The 27,459-nt window shown below is 42.6% G+C and overlaps 3 protein-coding genes across 4 annotated transcripts in view; 2 read left to right on the top strand and 1 right to left on the bottom strand.

Annotated features, from left to right (window-relative positions):
• The first annotated feature begins 131 nt into the window (after positions 1–131).
• On the top strand, positions 132–5,342 carry LOC124147289 (putative ankyrin repeat protein RF_0381). Its single transcript, XM_046517966.2, has 2 exons — positions 132–192; positions 3,730–5,342. Exon 2 carries the CDS (start codon positions 3,742–3,744, stop codon positions 4,825–4,827), a length of 1,086 nt encoding a protein of 361 aa, XP_046373922.2. The 5' UTR covers positions 132–192; positions 3,730–3,741; the 3' UTR covers positions 4,828–5,342.
• Positions 5,343–5,917: 575 nt separating this feature from the next.
• LOC124147290 (serine/threonine-protein phosphatase 6 regulatory ankyrin repeat subunit C-like) lies at positions 5,918–13,565 on the bottom strand. Of its 2 annotated transcripts, none has more exons than XM_046517968.2 (2): positions 13,491–13,565; positions 5,918–8,660 (listed from the first exon to the last, which is right to left on the bottom strand). In XM_046517968.2, exon 2 carries the CDS (start codon positions 8,590–8,592, stop codon positions 7,534–7,536), a length of 1,059 nt encoding a protein of 352 aa, XP_046373924.2. In that variant the 5' UTR covers positions 8,593–8,660; positions 13,491–13,565; the 3' UTR covers positions 5,918–7,533. The 2 variants fall into 2 exon arrangements, with proteins under 2 accessions (XP_046373924.2, XP_046373923.2); XM_046517967.2 differs by lacking the exon at positions 5,918–8,660 and adding an exon at positions 10,773–12,120.
• A 227-nt stretch (positions 13,566–13,792) lies between these two features.
• The window catches only part of LOC124147291 (mdm2-binding protein-like), a 37,213-nt gene continuing 23,546 nt past the window's right edge, over positions 13,793–27,459 (top strand). The window contains exons 1-5 of the mRNA XM_048380414.1: positions 13,793–13,982; positions 18,630–18,760; positions 21,101–21,192; positions 26,156–26,220; positions 26,675–26,738. Coding sequence (XP_048236371.1) covers positions 13,874–13,982; positions 18,630–18,760; positions 21,101–21,192; positions 26,156–26,220; positions 26,675–26,738 — 461 coding nt within the window. The 5' untranslated portion in view covers positions 13,793–13,873. The remainder of the gene's footprint in view (positions 13,983–18,629; positions 18,761–21,100; positions 21,193–26,155; positions 26,221–26,674; positions 26,739–27,459) is intronic.

The raw sequence follows: 27,459 nt of genomic DNA, 5'->3' as shown, positions 1-27,459 counted from the left end.
CTAGCTGGCCCAATGCTTCTCCTGAGCTGTATCGTGCGCAACAGAGGCAGAAAACCAGTCAAGCGTGTGGAGCGAGTTGGTGGAGAGAATGGTTGAAGCGCTCATAAAATAAACCTAACAACCGAATCGATAGAAAAGAAAACACGGAAGTGAAGGTATACACACTGTCGGGGCAGCGAGAAATAAGTGCGGGTAGGTTCGTTTAGACATGGAATAACTGCCCATCAAACCGTCACGGGCTATACAACACCTAGCATATGCATCTGAACTGTCAAATGTAAACGCTTAGGAGGAATCGACTGCAATGTATCAAAATTGACAGAACCAGGAAGGGGAGGTAACTCTACCACCTGTTTATAGGAAACATTCAACACCTGAGCAAATTGTTGTCCCTGCTTAAGTTACAATCCGATCGACAGGTGACAATTTTTTTTATACGATTTGATAAAGTATATCTCCAAAAGATATCCGTTTCTCACGCAGAACAAACAGATGCATTGGTGTGTGACCACACTGCCATTCTCTTTTACTATCAAGGTGCACGAACTTAGTCGTTCAGTCTCTCAGTGTCGCTCTGTGGGGAGACAGACATGACACATGCAACATATATATGTCTTTATATAGGGCTACAGGCTCTCGTGGAGTTCAGTGAAGCGTGTTTAACTACTAAGGCCAAGGAGATAATGCCAAGAGTCATGTAAGTGTACAAAGTGTTTCAGTCCCTGGGGGATCTTACCGCAGAAGCACAAGCCATCCAGTCGGGGGACCCCGCCTTGCGAGGCAGGAGAGAGATAACATGGGACCTAACAAAGCCCCAATGTATTGGTAGTTCTTGTCATTAAAACACAAAACCCTTTGGGAGACTGTATGAACCCATTGCCTCAGCCTTTCTTAGGTCCATTAATTTGTTTTATGGATGGTACATGCATACGACAAAGTGCTCCAAGTTGAAAAAAAACACGGAATACATTTGTTCTAACTTTCTGCACAGGTCTTTGACAATTTAGTCAGTGTTAATTTAATCAGTTTGACAATTTAATCAGTGTTAATTTAATCAGTTTGACAATTGTGAAATTGTCAAATATACATTTCGGGTAAGCTGATGAAAATATTTTAATGACGTTCTGTAAGCCGTGTAAACAAGTGGTTGAGAGCATAAGAAACTATCCGCGCCGTCGGGATATTTTGCAATATTCCAGTTATAGGACGGCGGACTTTAAATAATCGAGGCTGGACCAGACAATCCAGTGATTGGCATCAAGCGCATCGATTCACGCAGTTGGGATACGATGACATGCATCAATCAACCAAGTCAGCGAGTCTGACCACCCGATCCCGTTGGTCGCCTCTGACGACAAGCATGGGTTCTGACCCTGAATCTTCATGGGACCCGTCGGCACGGTGGCCCAGTCGTCTAAGGCGCCGCGATGATTCGCTGTGCAGAGTTGCGTCCCTTGGGCACGCCAGAAACCTATGATTGTGGGTTCGAATCCCGGTTCGCCCCGATTATGTTTCTAGGTTTGTCATCACCATACCCGTGCTCGTGGGTTTCACCGAAGTGGTAAACGTCTGAGATCTGCATCACTTCGGGCTTTCCTCCCACATTAAGCTGACACGCCGTGATGTAACTGTTAAAAGCGGTGTTAAATCCAACTCACTCACTCACTCCAGTGAATGGAGTGTCTACCTCGAGAGCTGAAAGGCGGTGGTACTTGTTGTTACCTTGCCTGACGCTCGGCATTAAGGGGATAAAACAAGGCATGGTCGGCTCGAAGTCAGTACTGTGTCTGACTGGGGTATTGAACTGCGGAATGGTTTGTTTGTTTAACTCAGCAATATTCCAGCGATATGACGGCTGTCTGTAAGTAATCGAGTCTGGACCAGACAATCCAGTGTTTGACATCATGAGCATCGAGCCACGCAATTGGGGTACGATGACATGCATCAACCAAGTCAGCAAGACTGACCACCCGACCCCGTTAGTTACCTCTTACAACAAGCATTGCCTGTAACGGCAAGCGTGGGTTTCTGGAAACGCGGCATGGTGGGTAACTCTACACAAATGGCGTAAGTCCGGACATGTACAAGCAGCCACACTCACGCAGTGCATGCACGTCACTAAACATGGGCAATACTCTTGAAAGCAACATTAAACCCTATTTCACTTCACCTGTTTGTATCGATGGCCTACCAATGTACTAAAAGTAGGGTTGAATTGTTAGGCCCCAACCATTTTGTATTCTTGTGGTGGCTGTCGGTGGCGTAAAGGTTTTGTGGGTTCGAATCCCAGTTCGCCCTAACTATGATTCTAGGTTTGCCAGCACCATACCCGTGCTCTTGGGTTTCACCGAAGTGGTAAAAGTTATATGACAGTGTAATTTATTGTTAAATAATGATTGTAACTGCATTACATTGTTTCTGTTAAGATTCAGTTGAAGTTCATTGCATCATATTTTGACAATGATTAGTTGTCAGGAATGTAGTACTATTTAATGTAAGTAGTGGTGAGGAATTTATACTTATACTTATTATGCTTAGATGCTCGAGTTGTCTGTAAACTTCCAGATTAGCATGGGTGGATGTCAAGCGTTTTGGAAACGTGGAATATTCTGTGATGTTCAAGTGAACTGGTCTGGCACTGTGTTGAAAGTGCTGGAAGCTTGTAAGACTATACAAGTGGAGCGGGCGCGTCCCTGTCTCCTCTCACATTTCATCTGACATCACATCAAGACCAGCTTTCGTGTGAAGATCACTTTTCACCCTGATGTTGAGCCTTGTCCTATCTCGGAAGCTTGACCACTGTTGCGGAGAGCCGATTATTATTCTTGTCATTTCCACTGCTCTCACATTTTATACTGCTATTGAATAATTTGTAATACAAGTGTTGATTTATACCATTGTTTGGTTGTTTATGTAACATAAACGTCTGAAACTTACATAACTTCGGGCTTTCCTCCCACATTAAGGACAGACCATGCTCGATTCGTGGGGACTCCGAATATTAATACGAATGCAGATGTTCCCAGCTCCCCGTGAATCCTGTGGTCAGGCTTGGTGGCTTGGTTGATTTGCATGTAATCGTATCCCATTTGTTTGGAATGATGCTCATGATGTCAATCACTGGATTGTCTGGTCCAGATTTTATTATTTACAGACCGCCGACATCTAGCAGGAATATTGCTGCGTGCAGAGTCAAAGAACACACATACATAACGGCTCGCACGCATTCGCACACACTCACTCACACTTACATTCAGAATCCAGGGTTCGTTTAAACGGACGGAAAGGATTGCGGACAATTACACTGGGAGCATGCATCCGATTAAGCGAGGTTTACCTGTACTCACTTCAGTGTTGGGGTTGAAGGGACGCTAGGAATATATACACCTGGGTTTCGGGGATGGGTTCATCCAGCCTCTCAGTAACTGGTTGTCCTGTTCCAGACTCCATCATGTACAGGTTGTCCTGATATTGCAACACTATCAGCGTCAGACACCATAAGTGTTAGGGTAACCTCATGGTTAAGAATTCGCTCACCGTGGGCCCCGGTTCGATTTCCCATTCCTGGTGTCCCCTACCATGACATTGCTGGAATATTATTAAACGCGGCGTAAAACAATAATCACTCTCTCAGAAACAGTCGTTCATTAGTATCTTTTGACTTTTTAAACGTGTCTTCTGGCGTTGTGTAATTCTGATTAAGAATAACATGCATCATTTACTTTTTAGTGTGGCTTGAACATGACGAGAAGGCTGACGAGGGGGAAGGCAAATGTGTCTGGGGAGAGGAACTGGGAAATTCTAACTGAATCAGTCACCACAAAGGACGTCAGAGTTGTCAAGGAATGGTTCAGACACAACACAGGTCTACATGGGCGAGGAAGGGAGTTCCCCGAGAATCTTCGAGACCCCGTCCATGTTGCTGTTTCGGATGGAAGCAAGTCCATATTTACTCTCCTGATGCGTCATGGCTTCCAAGCCAACAGACTCACACGCGGCAAACGTCGGAGCGTGCGACCCATCCACACAGCTGCCAAGTCTGGACAACTGGGGATGTTGATGGCGATGCTGAATGACCACGACGTGCCAGTAGACACGGAGGACTCCCTCCACCAGACGCCTCTGGGGTATGCTGTTTCTGGCCACCACACTGACATTGTACAGTACTTGCTGTCTCAAGGAGCGGATTGTGACCGTCCACACCGACCCCAGTCGCCCTTCAAGTCAGCAGTGTCTTCCAACAAGCTGGATCTGGCAACACTTATGATACAACATGGCGCCGACGTCAACTGCAAGGTTAGAGGGGAAGGTTGTTTGTTGAATACATGCGCACGTTTAAACCATGTTGATATGATGCATCTGCTGTGCAACAATGGAGCAAGAGTCGACATACGTGATGAAAACAATGGATTCAGCATCCTCCACTTTGCCTTACAGATGCCTGTTCATGTTAAAGTGCTGAAGTTCCTCATAAGGGTCAATGCGCCTCTAAATGAGGTGTGTTCTAAAGGGCGTACTGCTCTGCGTGGTGTGTTATGTGACAGGGGCAAATTATTCCTACCTCCGAGGTACGTGCGACTTTTGGCTGAAGCAGGGTACGAGGTGAGGCGGGGCGACTACGACGCAGCCTGCAATATTCCCGCGGACCTGGGGGAGACTCTACGGCCGGAGCTGCTGAACCTTCTGGCCAATGTCAGGTCACTTCAACAGCTGGCCTGTTTCAAGGTTCGTCAGATTCTAGGAACCCATCTGCCAAAGCGTGTTGGTTACCTCCCCCTACCAGCACAAGTGAAGGATTACGTGAAACTCAAACACCTCACAGACTAATGTGACACTCTTGTATAAAGTGAGTATGGTCTTACGCCGCTCTCAGCTACGTCACTGCGGAGGGTAGCAGTAATGGTCTTCACATGTTGCGCCCACGCCGGGAATCGACACAAGCCCTCGGGGAACGCTCAACCACCTCAAAGCTCCAATACGAAACAAAGACAAACTCGGTCATTTCAATAGTCAGCTCAACTTCAATGCCAAATTAAAACTGCCGAATCTCCGACAGCTTTGGAGTTTTCATTTGTATGAGTCCTTTCGACACTCATTAACTTGTTATCTTCGCTGGTTAAAAGGGACCATGCAATATCGAGTTGGCCACGAACATGGCAGTAGACATTGTACTGCACATTCTCGGAGCGTAAAAAACACCACCATGTCCACACAGTGCCTGGGCTCCATGACTTCAAGTATGTCTCTTCTCAGCTGCTGTGTCAAACTTGGATGTGTCGAATTTCCGGTTGTGCCGAACCCATTTCGGGGTCCCAAGTATTTAAATAAAGCATAAAATGCCCTGACAAATTCTGACTTTTGTGAAGGTTCCCACGATTTCGACATGAGGTTCGAATGTAGGTCAAGAAAACAAGACCTCACATGACGCCAGTGAGTGAGTGAATTTGGTTTAACGCTGCTTTAAAGAGTATTTCAGTTATAGCAAACCTGGCAAACGTAGAAACAAAATCAGCACGCATCGAACCAATGATCATAGGTTTCATGAAGTGGCTTAAAGCACGAGCGTAAACACGATACAGTCCACACATAAAAGTTCAAAACATAAGCGGCATGATGGATAACATGACTCCACACTTACGGGCGGCCCCGTCGTCTAGGGCGCCGCGATTCGCTGTGCAGAGTTGCGTACCTACCTGATTGTGGGTTCGCCCTAATTATGTTTCTAGGTTTGTCAGCACCACAACCGTGCTCGTGGGTTTGACCGAAGTGGTAACCGTCGGAGACCTGCATTACCTTGGGCTTTCCTCCCACGTTAAGCTGACAAGCCGCGATATAACTGGAATACTGTTAAAAGCGGCGTTTAACCCACTCAAATTTGGTAACAATATTTTTTCTAGCTATTGTATTTAGTAAGTAACTCACAATTACGGGTGGCAATAAGAATGCGTTTTTTATGTCATTAATGGTGTTTGAGGATCGATAAAACCTTCTTGTTAAAAAAACATTAAACATTAATAGATATACTCAATTAGCATTTTCAACATTGACAATGTACCTTCAACCAATATTAGGAATTGTATTTTTCTTGTCATCCATACGTTTTTCAACGATCAAATTGATCTTATAACATGTTAATATATCGTTTCTTCACATTTGACAATAGATGAACTCTAATTAAACTCAAATTTGAAACGGTCATTCAGGTGCAACCGTCATGGCACCCAACACGTCAAGTTATTACCTTCGGAACGTTTCTTTACTATGAGTGAGTCAGTGATTTTTTACGCCACTTTTAGCAATATTCCAGCAATATCACGGCGGGGGACACCAGAAATGGGCTTCACACATTGTACCCATGTCGGAAAACGAACCCGGGTCTTCGGCGTGACTAGCGAACGCTATAACCACTGGGCTGCCCGACCGCCCTCTTTACTATGAAATAATCACAACAATTTTAATATCATAAATATATTCAAAACGTGAATGTATATAGAATCGAGATATAAATAGAATCAGTAAAAGATGAAGTCATAATACAGTGTAATAAGCTCAAAGCTAATTATCTCGTTCGTGTCCACAGGTTATTGACTCTAATACATACTCGCCATCACTCGCCACTTTCCGTGACCGGAAAGACACGAGTGGTGCCAAAACTACAGGTAAACACCAGGTACCACAAGACATCTAAGTAACGCCACGTCTATAAAACTGATGTGTTGAACGTTGAATATGCAACAAAGTCATTATCCACAATGGGTTTATAGTGAAGGTTACACTTCAGATCTGATATCATTCGTCACCACTCGCCCCTTTCCACAACCTGCAAGAAGACTCGATGAATGTTATGTGCGCAAACACGAGAAACCAATCAGAATGCGCGTATGACTTCAAGTACTTCGGTCAAAGAATCCCCCAGGAATAGTTTTAGATTTTACTTGTCTTGCATCTTAAAATATACCCTAGATACAGTTAAATGTGTTCAATCATACTGTATAAATACCGTAAGTCCGATGAGCATATGGACGATATGTGACATGGGAGAAATAATCGTGAATCATTGCAACGATTTGACAATTCTTTTAACTGTGCCCGTTTGCGCTTAGACGGGACCCAGTTGCAAAAATTGCCACGAGAGGAGCAAGAGTCTGATATTGGTTAGTTGGATGTTGTATTGAGAAGGTATGGAACTAGATAATAAGCTACCACAAGGAATACTGTCTTACCTATGATTATGTTTTAACTTGCAGGATAATTAGTGGACAACTACACGCCTGTTTAAACTGTTGAATAAGTCGTCCTCTTCTCACGACCTAACCAGACATGTTCATAAAACCATATCATCTTGCTTGAAGTGTTGTGTTGGGCACTGGGGTAGCCTAGTGGTTAAAGTGATCGCCCGTCACGCCGAAGACCCGGGATCGATTACCTAGATGGGTACAATATTTAATGTGTGGAGCCCATTTCTGGTGTCCCCCGCCGTTATATTGCTTGAAAATTGCTAAAAGCGGCGTACATCGATACGCACTCACTCCCTCAAAGTGTTTTGTAAAGGTTTTCCAAGCGAACACATCGCCTCATTGCCGGCGGCAAGGGGAGATAATCAGCTTGTTGAGGAAGGCGACCACCAAGAATCTCCCGGATTTTGAAACAACACAATTCCTGAAGAGTCCTGGGATTTGAGACATAGTACTGTATGTGTCTTTGTATGGATTCCGCATAGTCGCCTGAATACCTGTCACTGACTATATCCAATGCCGCTCGACTGACCGGATGACCTGCCGACACCAGCAGCTGCAACCATGCCAGAGTGCTCACGCTTGGCACAGTCCTCCCCAGACCCATCTCAAGAGGCGAGGTGTCTTTGTCATTGGGATTGACAAGCGGCAGATTAATTTCAATTAGAAGCTTTATCAGAATGATACTGATCCTCATCCACAAATCAACACACACTTCACTGAGGTCTATTCCATGATCGTAGAGTATCCTGGCCTTGTCCAGCCTTCCAATGACGGCTGCCTTGTAAAACAAGCATCTAGAACGAACCTTCACGTTTATATCGCCACCAGACTTAATCAGCATCTTGAACGTGTCCAGGCTATGGAATTTGCCTATCGACATGTACAGTGGGGTCAAACCGGAAGTGTCTTTCTGATTCACATTAGCACCATGGGAAATGAGGTACTGCGTCACATTCTTACTGTGACGATACACCGCCCATAACAATGGCGTCTTGCCTTTGCTATCGGGCGAGTCGACGGAAACTCCATGGTAATCGACCAACCTTCTGACGATGTTAACATTGCCTCGACAAGCTGCGATGTGAATGGGTTTCAGGCGTATCACATTACCTCTTTCGTCGTTTGAGGCAAACCGATCTGGGTCAAACCCCGATAACAACAACAAATTAAAGATGGCGTCGTCTTCGACTTCCGCTGCAGTGCAGAGTGGGTCCGGTAACGATAGTGGAAAACTTTTGATAGCTTGGAGTTTCTCGGTTGTGGAGTCAAGCAACTTCTCCACCGAATTCAAATCCTTAGTTTTGATACAGTCTATCAAGGTCTCATATACATGACAATCGCGAACAGCAGTCATATTTCATAAATCTGTATAATTTGTCTCGATTCATACAAGCAGTTACCTATGTCTGTCTTGGCATGCATCTGAAAAGATAGAAACAAGTTTGAATGAAGATTGAAGTACCCGGTTTTGAGGACAGAATAACATTACAGTGCCCTTGGCTCTTTGTCGAGAGTGAGCGCGTTAATGTGTGTGGTCGATGGTATAGGCATCGATACCCACCATGGGAGGACGATGACACCAAAGTAGGCTATTCATTGTTTCAACAGGCTTGCAGGCACCTTTGATTCTCCTGATGACAAGGGCTTACACATACACTCTGCAGCTACCCAGTATGGCTTACCAAAATAAACTACAAAAAGACCTGGAATACCTGAGTCCTACGCCAGGTACAACCTTAGTAGAGAGGTAGGTTGGCTGGTGGTTAAAGCGAAAGCGAACGTCACGGGTCAGATACCCAACATGGGTACAATGTGTGAAGCTCGTTTCTGGTGTCCATCCCCCGCCCCACCCCCATCCCCATCCCCCACCCCACCCCCCACCCCCACCCCCCGACACACACAATCTTATTGACGAACGCTAACGTCACTCGGCTACTCAACCCTCCCCACAAAATCGGTAATAGTGAGTGAGTGAGTGAGTGAGTGAGTATGGTTTTACGCCGCTTTTAGCAATATTCCAGCAATATCACGGCGGGGGACACCAGAAATGGGCTTCACACATTGTACCCATGTCGGGAATCGAACCCGGGTCTTCGGCGTGACGAGCGAACGCTTTAACCACTAGGCTACCCGACCGCCCCCAAAATCGGTAATAAACAGTAGACGTGTTGCAAAGTTGTTGGAGTACATCCAATATTTGGACTTTTACCGGCACAAAACAAACCTGACATCAATATGTTTCTCATATAGATTACCCATCACTCGTGTAAAGTTATTGATCGCAGTCGTTATTATGTGATATGGACAATTAAGAACAGCGATCGTAAAGACACTAAGGGAAGGACACTAATAAGGATGTGCGTACTCAATGTACCCTCAATTCTAAATCACGTGGCAACCTACAAATCAATTCGGTCACCACGCCACACTACCAAGCGGGTCATACAGTGTAAATACCCTGACCTCAGTTACCTGCTCTTGGGTCATACAGTGTAAATACCCTAACCTCAGTTACCTGCTCTTGGGTCATACAGTGTAAATACCCTAACCTCAGTTACCTGCTCTTGGGTCATACAGTGTAAATACCCTGACCTCAGTTACCTGCTCTTGGGTCATACAGTGTAAATACCCTAACCTCAGTTACCTGCTCTTGGGTCATACAGTGTAAATACCCTAACCTCAGTTACCTGCTCTTGGGTCATACAGTGTAAATACCCTGACCTCAGTTACCTGCTCTTGGGTCATACAGTGTAAATTACCTAACCTCAGTTACCTGCTCTTGGGTCATACAGTGTAAATACCCTAACCTCAGTTACCTGCTCTTGGGTCATACAGTGTAAATACCCTAACCTCAGTTACCTGCTCTTGGGTCATACAGTGTAAATACCCTGACCTCAGTTACCTGCTCTTGGGTCATACAGTGTAAATACCCTAACCTCGGTTACCTGCTCTTGCAACAAGTATGAGGTACCGAGAACCGTGTCTGTCCTGGGTGAGTCAGTGAGTTTGTTTTTACGACGCATTTAGCAATATGCCAGCAATATCACGGCTGGGGACGCCAGAAATAGGCTTTAGACATTGTGGGGAATCGAACCCGGGTCTTCGGGGTGACGAGCGAACGCGCAAACACTAGGCTAGCCCGCCGCCCCTTCTCTGCCCTGATATAGTAACGGACTGACCATTTGATATTCTTCGGGAATGGGGTAAAGTGGCTTTGTCAAGAGACGAGGTATGGTTCAGCTACATCTGAAAGCCTACATCTGCAAAGCCTACATCTGAAAGCAACATATTGTTTCAATGAAACCTATAAGCCTCAATATATGCTATTAAAAAATATGTTTATAGCTGTAAACGTCTTTTCCACAGTCTGAAGCATAATTATTTTTACAAATATTATCTGGGACAAATTATCATGAGATCCTTCCTCACAATATCAATCTCTAGATTGTCTGGTCAAGACTCGATTATTTACAGGTTATTGTGTAGCAATAATAGTGTTGAGTGCATCATCAAACAAAGAAAAGCAACAGTTAGTTCATCACGTATCATATTATATTGTATGGAACTGACCCAAGCATATTAAACATCATCATCAGACACAGGAAGACAAAACAAAGAACTTTAACCACGTGCATAACCCACAGTCTTACGACGTCAAATGTTTCAGTTCAATGTAATCTTTCAACTTTGCTGGAATAGGAAGACGACGCACTCGGGGTGATGGACTGACACCAAGAATCTGGCGTATCTTAAACGAACACAGTTGTTGGAGGGTCCTCGTGTTTACCATATACGTCTTCAGCTGTTCCAGAACCAGCTTGCCCTCGGTGTTTGCAAATCTAGCACGTGCCTTTTCGTAGTCTCTCTTGGTAACACGGTACCCGGACTGAACCACAAGATGTACCCAAAGGAGAACCTCACTGCTGGGGGCTGTGCACAGCCCTTCAAAGACAGCAGTATGACCCCTGTCATTAGATTCATTCAATGGGAAGTTAATCTCTAGAAGAAACTTTACCATTTCAACATCTGGATTCATTACTAGCGCCAGGTAGAAAGCGTTCTGTCCATGTTCTGTTGGAATGTCAATTTTGGCGCCTTTTTCAACGAGTAATTTAGCCATATCTATCTTGTTTACTGACACGGCTTTGTTGAAGGCACAACCAACTGGTCTAACGATCTTATTGACGTCCGCTCCTGCGTCCAAGAGTTGTCGTGCTATTTTGGTATACCCCAGATATGCAGCAATAAACAAAGACGTCACCCCAATATCTTTCATAACATAATCTACACACGCGCCTCTTGACAACAGATACGCCACAATGTCGACATGTCCCCAATATACGGACCACATTAATGGTGTGCGACCTTCAGCGTCCTCACTATCAACAGAAAGATCCAATTCATCGACAAGTTTCTGCATGACCTTTAGATGACCTCTACACGCTGCTGCGTGTACAGAAGTACAATAAACTTTAAATCCATGCAAAACCAGCAGGTCGATTATCTCCGGGCTTCCCGCCTCTGCTGCTGAGCAGACGATATCCGGTTTACAAGCTAGGAAAGATCTGCAAAGGTCAGGAGTCTGTTTCCATGTCTCCAGCCATTCACGCACTCCTTTCGTGTCAGAGGACTTCACTCTGGTGACGAGCAAGTCACAATCAAGCTTGCAAGGGGAGCTAGTGTTTGTTTCATTCGAACAACCTGGTTCCATAACGAACGGAGATGATACCTAAATAGACCCTAGTCAAGCATTTAATCCTCGTTAGTCTCCATAAAGAATCAATGACTTGGCCCTTGGTCTATGAACCTACCCCTACACAGTTCAGTACATGACCGGCAATATGATCGAAATACTAGCCAGACGTCACGGTGCCATTACCCTCTGAAAAAAAAGAAAACAAAAAATTGACACAGCCCTGTCAAATTAACACGTATATGGTGGGGAAAAGGTCGTCTGGTGAATCTGCCAGCACTCAAGCATTTAGCACAAAAGCTAAAATTAGTAAACTGTCTATAGTTAGAGAATAGTATATTTGTGAAATGTAAATAGTTAATAAAGCAAAAAACAAAACAAGCGATATCTCGCATGCTTTACATTCGGAGTATTAATTTCTTCCTTTTGGCCGTCGACTGGGCTTGAGAACAAAAAGGGCTGGAACTCATTCATACTAACTAGTACCAGGTTTTATAACAATTTAACATTTTGTGATAAAAATAAATTTTCCTCATGAGTATTTATTCGCTGGTGCCACGTGTCATGTTAAATACGTTTGTGATGCTCTTATTTACTTGTATGTATTTTTATCAATAAGCTGATACCTTGGGCTGATGTAAACCAAATTGTCTTCCGGATAATATATTTGTTTTAAAGTGTTATCTTATCTCAACAATAAGGGATCAGGACATTTAGGAAGAAGAATGGGTACCCGTGTGGTGTCTTCATTATTTAGGGGAATTTAATCACTTGACACTTTGAACTTTTCGATTACAATGTGGATGGGGCGTCTTGTCTGATTACATTCAAGCAACCTTGTTACCGATACCATACCCGTGAAGATCCGGGGTAGAATATATAGGTCTTCAGCAACCCATGCTTGCCGTAAAAGGCGACTATGCTTGTCGTAAGAGGCGACTAACGGGATCGGGTAGTCAAGCTCGCTAACTTGGTTGATGCATGTCATTGTATCACAATTGCGTGGATCGATGCTTATGTTATCAATCACTGGATTATCTGGTTCAGACTCGATTATTCACAGACCGCCGTCATATAGCTGGAATATTGCTGAGTGTGGCGTTAAACAACAAACAGAAACCGATACCACTTTCTCTCCGCTGTCACACAACAAGTTGACATAAATATAGCAATGTTTAGGATTTTAGTGTCGCTTCCTTCAATATATGACCAAGGGGTCATGTCACAGCTAGCAAAGCTCACGTGATGACAAACTAAATATTGCATATATGAGAATCAGTACCTTCTTGTATTGTCAACAATCCATGACACAATGTTATAAATTAATGTCAAGAAAATGTTGGTAAGTGTATACACTATACACCTAGCTTGTATATATATATACATATATGGTCTCTGCTTGGGGATTACATACTCGCCTGACCATGGTAGGCATCGCAAGGCGGAAATAGTATAGAAGGAGCGCGGATGCTCTCAGATATACACATCTATGTCTGACCATGTCTGGTATCATATATACAAATGGCACGAACAGTGTTATGTCAAAGGACAACCCATACCTGAATGTTTCGCAGTGAACAGCGTACGGAACTGTAGCAATATCGTCGATCGAAGCACTAATCAAGGGAAGTAACTGCTCCGTCATGAACACGTACATCTGTGACATATTTCCGTCGAAAAAAAATACACTAAGGTTATAGGTGTGGCCTGAACAATATCTTATTGTCATATACTACAACACGTGTATTCTGATATAACAAACGAAATTGTCGTATGTAACGGTTATGTGTTAAGAATACAACGTTTCGTAACTTTCACGATCCATCTTTTTCTTCGTCTCACGTGGAATTTCCCGTACAACTTTTGTAATACCCCTTCTAGCGCCGTTTTCAAAACATATCCAATGTTGTCTGAGATCATCATTGAATGATGTTAAAAGTTCATGCACGGTCGCGATGATCGGCGAATTCACCACCATTTATCAGAAGAACGGGCTAATATTGTCATTGTAGGGGTGATGGCATATATATTGTTTATTGCGAAAACATCAGGTACGTGTTACTAAATGTTGACAGTATCAGTGTGTGTGTCAGTGTGTGTAAGACACTGGTATAATTTCACGTGCCGGTCACATGCCCAGTTAACCACGGCAGTTTATATATACAGGTATCATTGAATCTATGTCAGGGTTATAGGCCTAATGCGTCTCCAAATTAATGCCACTGCTGACCCCTATCAAAAAATGCGACTCAATATAAAAAAACAACAACAAAAAACCACATACCGTATTCGACGTAATAAGCGCCCCGCTCTAATAAGCGCCCATGGCGATATTTGCTAACATATTGGCTAGTGAACAATCCCAATCAGCAACCCTTCCGATTGATCAATGTACACAAGACTTATGTTATCGTGTATAATACTCACTTATGTGTTATATGCACCCTTAATTATGGGCAATTAATTTCTGGAAAAATATATCTGTCGTATGTCAACATTTCAGGCTGTCAGCATAAATGAAATTTACGATCTTTCAGTTCTGTTTTTTCCACCAAAATAATATTCTAATTAGAGCCCACTATTTCTAATTTTGAGAGCGCCCTGGGCGCTTATTACGTCGAATACGGTAGTTGTTATATGTTAACTCGGTTGACTGGCATTTAGGAAGTTCAAAGGCAATAAAATAATTGAACCAACAACAGTTCACTGGTTGGTATGCCGATAAGGTGTCAACAAGCTTGACACGAGTGTGTAGTACTCTTTACCCAAGCTGTGATAACTTAATTGTTACAACTGCTGTGGACCGCCTCTGTGGTCTAGTGGTAGAGCGTCCGCCCAGAGAGCGGAAGGTCGGGGGTTCGATCCTCTTCCGCGTCATACCAAAAGACATTAAAAGATGGTACTTGTTGTTACCCTGTCTGGCGCTTGGCATTAAGGGGCTAAAACAAGGACTGATCGGCTCGGATTCAGTACACTGTGTCTGATTGGGGTATCCATGTTAAACTGCGGCATGGTATCTCAGTGAGCTAGCACTATAAATCGGCATCAGCCCAGACTAGTACAAGCAGCCACACAAACACACACACGTACATGCAGGTCGCTATATAAGTGCAATAATCATGGACGCGACGTTAACCCAATTTCACCTCACCTCTCCACCTACAACTGCTGTGTTTGTGTTTATATACAAGTTGGTATTTACGCTATTCTAAGTGTGCAGTGAGGCTGTCTTATTGTTGATAGTAATTTTGGAGACATAAATGTGAAGTTAATTAATGCGAGCGAAGTCCACTAGCATTTTTTCGCAATTAATTCACGCTCTCTTTAATTTCAAGATTTACAGCATGGGAAATATAGGCATGGAGTTCTAAGTTACAAACAAGTATTGTTGACCCTTACAACTAGTGAATTGAAATTGTGTGGTGAAGGAATTCTGGTGTACCAACAATATTTGACTTAGATGGTCGAACTTTCATACCTTTACAAAATATATATATATTTTAATAGTTAATGATAAGAACAAGTTATCAGTGGTTATGTTCGACTGTAACCATGGTAACCACTTGATCATTGTACCTGTGTTACAATCCTTAATTGGTATGTGTCGTCATGCTCAGTGACTTGGTTGAGTGCGTGTCAGTGTACCCCAGTGAAGGGGGATGCTGCTCCTACAGCATGAAACTGCATGTACTTGTTTATGTGGCTCAGACTTGATAATTTACAGGCAGCCAATACTCAGCAGCTGGAAATTAAGTACAATGTTGCTGAATACAGTAAAACAACATTCAAACTTTCCGTCAATATAAACAGTAAAAATGAAGGTACTTGGACGTCTCCATCTTCCCGAGGTGAGTGAGTTAACTGACTAGAAAAGACCAGTTTCAACCTTGCCGAACTTGGCTGGTATTATAGAGTTGCATTTTAGCTGGACTAACGAGTATATGCATAGTCCAATCGAAATCTGGTTCGTAAACTGTCATGCAGATTTTCAGTCGATTGCAGGATTTGCAAAACATTCACACTGCCAACTCGTTGTCAACAGATATTTTCTAGTTCTTTTAATGTTTTTAATCATGGTGCTCACGTCATTTGATGCACTTCGCGATGTAAGACTCGTTTTATCACAATATAGATCTTGATTATCGATCAGATCGTCTTGACTGGGCGTCGCCATTTTGTTTGAAGCAAATACAAGTGATACGAGAGATGGTATCTGATTGGTCCATAGGAGAGGCATAGAAGGGACTTAACTAGTAATAGCCACTGATGGCACTACGATCGAGCCCAGGAATTCCAGCCTAGTTCTGCAAGGACGGAAACTGGTCTTTTAAAGTCAGTTAACTCTCTTGCCTCGGAAAGATGGGACATCTCTTGATGTTTTCAACGCAACCCTGAAAACCATTAACTGCCAATTAGTGATGTATGCCATGAATTTAAGCTATGTGCTGGGGCAGGGCCAGACCTGTGATTAGACACATGATATCATGTTTCATGACACTTAACACTATCTTGCACTTCATCATGTTCATCTCTAATTTCTTTCTGACTATGCACTCATTCCTTCCGACTTTGATATCACGTATATGTTTTCAGCAGGGCTCGTAACTAGAAAGAAAATCAGGTGTGCCCCAGCGAGAGCACTGGACCTGGTTTCAGATGTCCCATTTTAATTTAGGTGTGCCTTGTCTATGTTACCCAATAATTATAACAAAAGGCAGTTAATCCATTAGATCAAAATATTACACGTAATAAGCGCCCAGGGCGCTCTTCAAAATTACAACTAGGGGGCTCTAGAATTATTTTGGGGAAAAAGACAAGATTTGAAAGATCGTAAATGACTGCCTGAAATGTTCATGTACAACAGATATATTTTTCCAGAATTCAATTGCCCATAATTAAGGGTGCATATAACACATTAGTGCGTATTATACACGAATAAATAAGTCTTGTGTACATTGATCAATCGGAAGGGGTGCTAATTGGGATAGTTCACTAGCCAAAATATTAGCAAATATCACCGTGGGCGCTTATGAGAGCGGGGCGCTTATTACGTCGAATACGAGTGAAATAAATGTGTTTCAAGTTTGTTGGTTCTGAAACTCCTTGGATCTTTGAAGAATTGTTTTGTTATTCCAACTTTTCCAGCTGGTTGACTATACTCCTTGCAAATTTTGAAAAAAAATGTTCTTTCTCCCTGTCACATATTAACCCCGATTTGTACTTTGGAAGAGGCCAGTTACTGGGGATATCTCGTGTTGACTTATGTTTAGATAATTGTGGCTTTGGTTCATCTGTACTATCACATGTGTCAGTCATGTCTGCATTCAAGTTTTGCTTCTCAGGAATGCTAATTTTAATGTTGATATTAGCATGCAGCAATATATGCTGCTTACCTTGTTCGTTGTCTGCAGTACCTTTATTAGAGGGGGCGGTCGGGTAGCCTAATGGTTAAAGCGTTTGCTCGCCATGCCGAAGACCTGGGTTTGATTCCCGACATGGGTACAATGTGTGAAGCCGATTTGTGGTGTCCCCCACCGTGATATTGCTGGAATACTGCTAAAAGCGGCGTAAAACCATACTCACCCACTCACTCACTTTATTAGAGTGAGTGAGTGAGTTGGGTTTAACACCGCTTTTAACAGTGTTCCAGTTATATCACGGCATGTCAGCTTAATATGGGAGGTCTTAGACATTTACCACTTCGGTGAAATCCATGAGCACGGGTATGGTGCTGACAAACCTAGAAACATAATCGGGGCGAACCGGGATTCGAACCCATTATCATAGGTTTCTGGCATGCCCAAGGGACGCAACTCTGCACATGAAATCGCGGCGCCTTAGACGACTGGGCCCCTCGTGCCCCCACCTTTATTTGAAGTTACAGCTGTAGGCTTGAAGAATAAAAAATAATGGGGTTTTTTGAGACTTCCATTTTGACAAATAGTGATCATCTGTTTGCTAGCACGATTAACCACTTCCGTTTGAAACACATGACCTACGTAATATTTGTAATATACCGAAAATGTGAACAGATGCGATTACATTCAAACGCAAGGCCTACAAAATATTCCATCAAAATACAGAAAGAAAAGAGTACATTCAAATGGATTTCATGCAATCTTGAACATCTCATCTATAAGATAGTCAACGGAAATCACTGAATAATGTCGCTTGGTTTTACAACAGGAAGTCATTGAGCGAAAGTGGAACATGCAACTGATGGGGAAACTCTTTCATTTCACAGTTCAATTTTGTAAAGAAATGAAATAAAAATCAACATAATTACTTTAAACAAAAATTACCATGCCCACACGCCATTTCCTGTTTTATTCACGAGCAATGTTCAGTGTAAGCATGAACAGATCATGTTAGACATGTATCTAAATAGTTTTTGCCATAGCCCCGGTAAAACCCTTCCTGATTGGCCATTTTGTACCCAACGCTTGAGACCTAGGCATAAAATTAGGACTCGTGTCATAGCAACTGATTTGAGACAACCATTGCCTGAATTTAGTGTTCATTCAGACAGTGGTTGTCCCAAATCAGTCGCTATGACACTTGTCCCAGCAATGCTATGCATGCTTATGTGCTAATGTGCTAATGTGAATTCTATGTATTTAATACTCTGTACCAGTGTGCATACTTTGTGTTTGTGCCTAAGGCCATTCATACACTAAACATAAGTGAATATATTTCAGATCCTGGAGCTGTTGATACTATTCATCAATGCCTGGAACACTTGGTGAAAAAACAGAGCACAGGTGAAAAGTGTCTCAATTCACCACTTGCTCAAGTCCTGTGCACAGACAACCTGTTCAAGACAGCAGAGGTAAATACAGACAGTTATCTCACAATTCTTACTTAACAGTGGTTAATACATTGTAAGATAACATAATAAGAGTGTTAATTTTGATGCTGGAGTCCAAGCAAGTCAACAACAACTTGGCAAGAACTTCTTATACGGATGCAGGGTTTTATCTTGACCTAAACAATTCGTCTGAGGGACCCCAATAATTATTAATAAGTTTCCATCTCTTATATTACTTGCATTTGCTTCAGACAAAATGGCGGTGCATAGTCAAGACGATCTGATCGATAATCAAGATCTGTTTTGTAATAAAACAGGGTCTTACCTGAGGAAGTGCATCAAATCACTTGAGCATCTTAAAAACGTGAAAAAAAAATACCAAAAATGTCTGACGATTCCCAGTTGAGCGTACACATGCTTTGCAATTCCTGCAGTCGACTGAAATCTGCACGTTATAATACATGTTTACGAACGGGATGTCTTGTTTGTTATGCGATTTTGATTGGACTATGCATAGACTCGTTAGTTCAGCCAAAATGTAACTGAGGAATACCAGCCTAGTTTGGCAAGGGTGGAAACTGGACTATTACAGTCAGTAAATGCCCTTGCCTCCGGTAGATGTGTAAGGTTATGACATGGTGTAGTGCACTGTATGTTTTGATAATTACTTAAAGGGGAAGTGTACACGCAAAAATCACTTTCTTTCTTTTTCTAAACAAAACGCAATTTTAGTTAGTATCTGTGTTTGAAAATATACACTCATTTTTTTCACAGTGAAAGTAAGAAGCTCACAATAGTGTTAAAATGATATGCCGTTATGAAGCCTTCGTTTTAGGATCGAAATAGGCCTGAGTTATCCCCCTTAGATTATGACGTAATTGGTGCCAATTCAACTGGGTCCCTGTCTATTCTCAACGCAAAAGATATCAAAGACCAGTTTGCGGTAAAACAACATGGTCTACGACACACTCGGCGCAGTGGTGACTCAGGATAACACAATTCTGGCTGGCATCTGAGACGCTAGAATCACACACCTGTACCTACACCACGTGAAGCGGCTCTAACAAAGCATGATGACGTCATAATGTTTATCAATTGGCACCAATGACGTCATATTGCAAGGGGCATAAAGCCATGGTGTTTTTGTTATGGAAATAGAACACTTGGTAAATGTGAAAAATATAAATCGTTTTAATGCAAAAAATATGTTAATTAAATTTGATGTTTTTATATTTTTGTCTATGACACTTCTATGTTAACACTTTTAATGTGGAAAAAGTACAAGAAAAATTGGTTCATTTCCGTGTGAACTTGCCCTTTAAGAGTCTGGACTGAATCAGTGATCACGTTGACAGTGGTCATGACTGACAGATGAAAATGACAGAAACCAATAACTGCTCTTGATGTGCTCTAGGTACAATGAATAATATTGTGCGTTCTGCGCGAGACAGTATTTTTTTCTCTGTGTCCGTTCTCTACATTTGTGCATACTGGATGCACATTTGTGCATCGCGTAAAACTTGGAGGATGATCACCCAGTCTGTATGATATAGGTACTAGTATCTGTACCGAATGTTGCATTGAAAAAATAAGAAGTTGAACTGCAGATTATTTTGCAAGACTAGCACCAAATAATTGGATACAATAGTTTTGCTAATCTTTTACATTCTCGTAACAACTGGGGAAGTATTGTTTTGATTGACCCCATATTTTGTTTTACATGCTGCAATTCACTGTGTTCCCCTTGGGCAAGCCAGGAACCTATGATTGTGAGTTTGAATCTCGGTTTGACCCGCTTATGTTTCTCGGTTTGTCAGCACCATACCCATGCTCGTGGGTTTCACCGAAGTGGTAAACGTCTGAGACCTGATTCACTTCGGGCTTTCCTCCAAAAGTAAGCTGACACGCCGTGATATAACTGGAATGCTGTTCAAAGTGGCATTAAACTCAACTCACTCACTCACTCACTCACTCACTTGTAGCTGCCATTTGAATTTTTGTAACTGAAAAGTTTACTTAATTGTAGCTAGAGACATAAAGACCATGACATTGATATGTTGAGTATATTCAGTAGACAGACATGAAGACCATGACATTGATATGTTGAGTATATTCAGTAGACGGACATGAAGACCATGACATTGATATGTTGAGTATATTCAGTAGACATGACATGAAGACCATGACATTGATATGTTGAGTATATTCAGTAGACAGACATGCAGACCATGACATTGATATGTTGAGTATATTCAGTAGACAGACATGATCTGACATTGACACCGTCAAGGTGACCTGGAAAAGGGGGGTTCACCCCCTGCACCTCAGGATATATGTGTGTAATGTTACCTGTACCTGCAGCTCCATGGTGGAAGCTGGGTGTCTCCTGGGGATCTCAGTCTGGACCAGTATGGGAAGGAGTCGCCTGGTGATGAGATAGAGGAAAAAGACAGGTCAGTGATCACATTCTTGAATCTCACCACATAACAGTCCAACTAGACTTCACTGAGTCTCACCACATGCTCTCCACATAACAGTCCAACTAGACTTCATTGAATTTCACCACTTGGTCTCCACATAACAGTCCAACTAGACTTCACTGAGTCTCACCACATGGTCTCCACATAACAGTCCAACTAGACTTCACTGAATCTCACCACATGCTCTCCACATAACAGTCCAACTAGACTTCACTGAGTCTCACCATATGGTCTCCACATAACAGTCCAACTAGACTTCACTGAATCTCACCACATGCTCTCCACATAACAGTCCAACTAGACTTCACTGAGTCTCACCACATGGTCTCCACATAACAGTCCAACTAGACTTCACTGAATCTCACCACATGCTCTCCACATAACAGTCCAACTAGACTTCATTGAATTTCACCACATGGTCTCCACATAACAGTCCAACTAGACTTCACTGAGTCTCACCATATGGTCTCCACATAACTGTCCAACTAGACTTCATTGAATTTCACCACATGGTCTCCACATAACAGTCCAACTAGACTTCACTGAGTCTCACCATATGGTCTCCACATAACAGTCCAACTAGACTTCATTGAATTTCACCACATGCTCTCCACATAACAGTCCAACTAGACTTCATTGAATTTCACCACTTGGTCTCCACATAACAGTCCAACTAGACTTCACTGAATCTCACCGCATGCTCTCCACATAACAGTCCAACTAGACTTCATTGAATCTCACCACATGCTCTCCACATAACAGTCCAACTAGACTTCACTGAATCTCACCACTTGGTCTCCACATAACAGTCCAACTAGACTTCATTGAATTTCACCACATGCTCTCCACATAACAGTCCAACTAGACTTCATTGAATCTCACCACATGCTCTCCACATAACAGTCCAACTTGACTTCACTGAATCTCACCACATGGTCTCCACATAACAGTCCAACTAGACTTCATTGAATTTCACCACATGCTCTCCACATAACAGTCCAACTAGACTTCATTGAATCTCACCACATGCTCTCCACATAACAGTCCAACTAGACTTCACTGAATCTCACCACATGGTCTCCGCATAACAGTCCAACTAGACTTCATTGAATTTCACCACATGCTCTCCACATAACTGTCCAACTAGACTTCATTGAATCTCACCACATGCTCTCCACATAACAGTCCAACTAGACTTCACTGAATCTCACCACATGCTCTCCACATAACAGTCCAACTAGACTTCATTGAATCTCACCACATGCTCTCCACATAACAGTCCAACTTGACTTCACTGAATCTCACCACATGGTCTCCACATAACAGTCCAACTAGACTTCATTGAATTTCACCACATGCTCTCCACATAACAGTCCAACTAGACTTCATTGAATCTCACCACATGCTCTCCACATAACAGTCCAACTAGACTTCATTGAATTTCACCACATGCTCTCCACATAACAGTCCAACTAGACTTCACTGAGTCTCACCATGTGGTCCCCACATAACAGTCCAACTAGACTTCATTGAATTTCACCACATGCTCTCCACATAACTGTCCAACTAGACTTCATTAAGTCTCACCAGGTTCGTCTTTATTACTATTTCTTTTTAAATGGTTTTCTGTGAAAGCTGTCTGATTTTCCAAATTATTTACTTCGCCTGTTTAGTGTGTAGAGTGTCTGCAAAGAGAGAGGAAGGTTGTTGGTTCGTTCTGACCCCGTTATTAGCAATAGATACTACCATTTTAATGATATAGCAAAACCCTTAGAATTGGCAAATGTCTACTCATCCTTCTGGTACCTTAACTCTTGGGTAGTTTGGTAGGTACTATAGGACTAGTGTCAGATTCTATCGCTTGTTTATACCAAAAGGTGTTACAAGAACATACTTGTTGTTACCCTGCCTGGTGCTTGGCATGTGGCTGAGACAAGGACTGGTCGGCTCGGAGTCAGTATACTGTGTCTGAGTGGGGTATTCATGTTAAACTGTGGCATGGCATCTCAGAGGGCCAGAACTATGAATCCAGATTAGAACAAGCAGCCAAGTAAAATCATCTTAGACGTCTCAAATATTGACGTCAGTTGTGATGTGGCTGAAGTGGTGCTGATTGCAGCACAGTGTAGCACCATCCTAGTAGGGAACCAAGAATAAGTTCCCAGATTTGTGAAATAAGTTTTTCACATTTATGATAATCATGCAAGTCATCCTGTATGTTATAACCCATATGGGAACGGAGATGCTGGGTAGTATTTGTTCCCAGTTGCTTAATGCCGATTGGCTGTTTTAGAAAGCCTGTAATTTCATTGGTTAATAATGCATTGCTGGGACTACATTTTCCCTTTCATCATGTTCATTCATCTTTTTCCACAAACACGTCTTTGCCATACGAGACTTGTCATTTACAACATAAAGCGTTCTGAAGGCTATATTTTCTATTCATTCAAATGAAATATTGTTCACACATGTTGTTTACAATAAATGAATACACGGAACATAAAACCTTATTGAGACTTGTAGATTAAACTTGATTGAATAAATTGTCTGCTATACCTGCATGTAAACAACAATGGCGACATTGTTGTCCCCGGTAAAAGTGAACGATTTTGTGAAGATTGATGGATAATTGCTTGTGTAGTGAACATAATACAGCCATGGAACAGTTTCAACATCTTTGTGGTGAAAACTGACTTGTGTGAGCGACAAGTCCCTCGTTATAGACTACGCGTGATTCCTGAAACCGTGACTTCAATGCCTGCCACGCCCCCAACATTTCGGTCTAAATCAATCATTTCTGGATGATTTGATGGATAATGATTTCTTGGATGCCCCAAATAACATCGCTGATGTTCCAAAACAAGCAGAAAGATTGGTTGATGTACACGATGGCGACATTGACAAATTTCTGGCAGAAAACGAAAATGCAAACACTTTAAAAAAAACTATGCTCAACATGTGAGTTGTCAAATAGTTTCTTAAGAAAAGCTGAATGAGCAATGCCCGATCGAAGTTATCCCTCCCACTTAACTTAACACGATCATGTGCAGGTTTTTCATTGGCGTTAGGAAACAGGATGGTTCCGAGTATGAGCCCATCTCACTCACTGGATTCAGGGACAGTTTAGATTGTCACTTAAAACGCAAAGATTACGTCTTCTCACTTTCCGATTCAGTTGGATTTTCCAAAATAAGGGATGTCATCAAGTCAAAAACAAAATCACTGAAAAAACAGGGAAAGGGTAACTTACCTTACAGAACAGAAGCTATTTCCAACAGTGAAATAAAACAACTCCGAGATGCAGGCCAACTTGACTCTAACACACCTGAATCCATATTAAACACTATGGTGGAACAATACAATTTGTTTCGGTCTACACACAGAAGAATGACTTGGGGGTGTGTTCAGGACCCCAAGGGGGGTCGTGCTGTGACACCCAAGGCCTGGGCCCAACCCGACGGCCCCTCATGTTGTCCAGTCAACGTGTATATCTCACAACAAACACTAGAGGGTGTCCCAAATCTGGCCAATCCTGGTTCAAAAGGCAGCCAGTTGGGAAAAACAAACTTGGTGCATTGATGAAAAACATGGCTTCCAAAGCCAAAATTTCATCCGACAAACGCATTAGTAATCACAGCGCTAGGAAAGACATGATACAATCACTGTCCAGTAGGGTCGTTCCAGCCCACCAAATAATGCAAGTGTCTGGGCACAAAAATATATACAGTCGATAAACACATATTGACAAATCACTGAAGATCAACACCGTGGTATGTCCAACATTCTGTCCAATACCAATGCACGGATGGACCCCGTCAACCCACTTCCAGATTCCGCTAGGCTTTTGTCAATCAGTGGCACCCCAACCTTGGAGAGATCTTCTAAATCCCATGTTGTTCGTCTATCTGCCTCAGTACAAAAAGAAGGATATGATCCACTGCCTGTTTTCTGGCCCGATCTACGGCGGCATATTCAACATACATATTTGCAAGCCTGTCGAGTCAGACGTTGGATCCACTGTCCCAAAACGTTGGCGCATTGCCGACATATCTCCGGACTCAGAATGAACTCTTGCTCCCATGTTCTTGGTTTATGGACATTTACGTTTAATTTTCGTGAAAATGCTGCATAAACAATCTGGCCTAGATCTTTCAGTTTAAGGTCAAGGCCACGTCACATTCCAATGTTCCAGTTTGAAATATTTACTGTTGTTTTAAAAAGTAAGGCACATGCTCGCTTGAAATGGTCTGTCAAATAAACCTTACATGTAGAATCAGTTTACACAGTTTGATGTTGTTAAGAATGTGCAGACGAAAAGCTTTGGTTATCGTTTCGTAGTCACGAGAGCTGGTGACTTTGAGGCGACTGACAGCCATGTCGACTCAGAATGAACTCTTGCTCCCATGTTCTTGGTTAATGGACATTTACATTTAACTTTCATGAAAATGCTGCATAAATACTCTGGTCTAGATCTTTCAGTTTAAGGTCAAGGCCACGTCACATTCCAATGTTCCAGTTTGAAATATTTACTGTTGTTTTAAAATGTAAGACACATGCTCGCTTGAAAGAGTCTGTCAAATAAACCTTACTTGTTGTAGAATCAGTTTACACAGTTTGATGTTGTTGAGAATGTGCAGACAAAAAGCTTTGGTTATCATTTCGTAGTCACGAGAGCTAGTGACCTTGAGGCGACTGACAGCCATGTCGACCGATAGAAACTGGCTAACAGTTTGAACTACACGTTTGAATTTCGTATAAACAATAATGCCAAATCAGTTTTTATTCATTTTTTTACTATTGAACATTAATCAAACTGCCAAGGCTCGGGATTTACAACTTTAATTTCACTTGGGACAGATAATCCGTCATTCCTCGTCACTTGTAAATTATTGTCTATATCATGTTGAATCATCATCAGATGTGACGTGTTTTCCAGGGGTGCAGAAGAGAACAGTTTGTCCCACAGACTGCTGCAGGTGTCGGAGTCACTGCCCTATGCTGGTATGTCTTGTTGTCTTACTTCGTTGTCTTTCCATTAGAAATCACATTCCAACTGTCACTTTCATGATCTGGTAAGCAACGCTCTGATTGGTCGAACATAAGGTCGTTCTGACTTCACCCCTAATGTTATGTACTCTGACCTTTGTTTATCGGAAGCGAGAACTAAGATCTGATTTTAATGAGATTGGTTGTTTCCCCATCACCTGCCCACCTGCAGAAAGGCAACAGCTCTAGGAATGCTAGATGACGATGATGATGATGATGATGATGATGATGATGATGAGTCACTATGTACAGATGTATTTTCGACTGGGACAGAAAACTTTCTCCATGTTCTCTTCAAGATGGGAGCCATGACACCATTTTTTTATAGGATTTTACTAATTCATTCCTAACATGATACACATATCTACCACTCTCCATGATACAAGGAATGTGTTTTGGAATGTTTCAGGTGTTGATGTCCATATTGTGTTGGTCAGACCAACTCTCCTGGAGGACCCAAATGGAGCTGAATGGTGAGCATTTGAATACATGTCTATGTCTGAGACTCAGACACCTTTTCACATTGCATAGTTTGTTTTGCCTGTACAATACATGATGGTTTCACCTACATGTGTAAAGTCTCAGTAATGTACAAATTCTTGTATTTTGGGGGGTTGAGCTCCATCCAGGATTCAAACCCCTACTCTTAGAGTGAGGCACCTTATCACCAGCACACAAAGTCGGCGATCTAACCCACACAGCCACTGAGGCTTCCACAAAATGCAAGTCCGACAACTGGTAGTCTGGATCATGTACTTTGTGCACTAAGTGACTGACTTGGGCGTCACCTCCTCCTTGTTGTAAGAGCCAGCTAGGGAGGATGCTGTGGTCCGGCTGCAGGACCCGGGGCATCATCGTGCCCAGATCCCAGGGGTCGTTGCTGGTCGCTGGTAACACTGTCTGGCCCAGACTCCGTTATTTACAACTGTGATAATGTTGTCATGTTGCTGACGGGGGTATTAAGTTACATTCACTCACTCACCCATCTCTTAATACTTTTTCTCACATCATGGAGTAGGGTATCAAATACTTAATAGGAAACTTCGTAGAATAGAATAGGGTAGAATAGGTCTTCAGCAACCCATGCTTGCTGTTAAGGCAACTGTGTTTGTCGCAGGAGGCAACCAACGGGATCGGGTGGTCAGGCTCACAGACTTGGTTGATGCATGTCATCATATCCCAATTGCGTGGATC

This window comes from Haliotis rufescens, unplaced genomic scaffold (genome assembly GCF_023055435.1).
Source record: "Haliotis rufescens isolate VD_foot unplaced genomic scaffold, xgHalRufe1.0.p SCAF_30, whole genome shotgun sequence".
In the NCBI taxonomy this organism is placed as follows: domain Eukaryota; kingdom Metazoa; phylum Mollusca; class Gastropoda; order Lepetellida; family Haliotidae; genus Haliotis; species Haliotis rufescens.
Note: the sequence above shows the minus strand (reverse complement) of the source record. Positions and strands in the feature narration are given on the sequence as shown.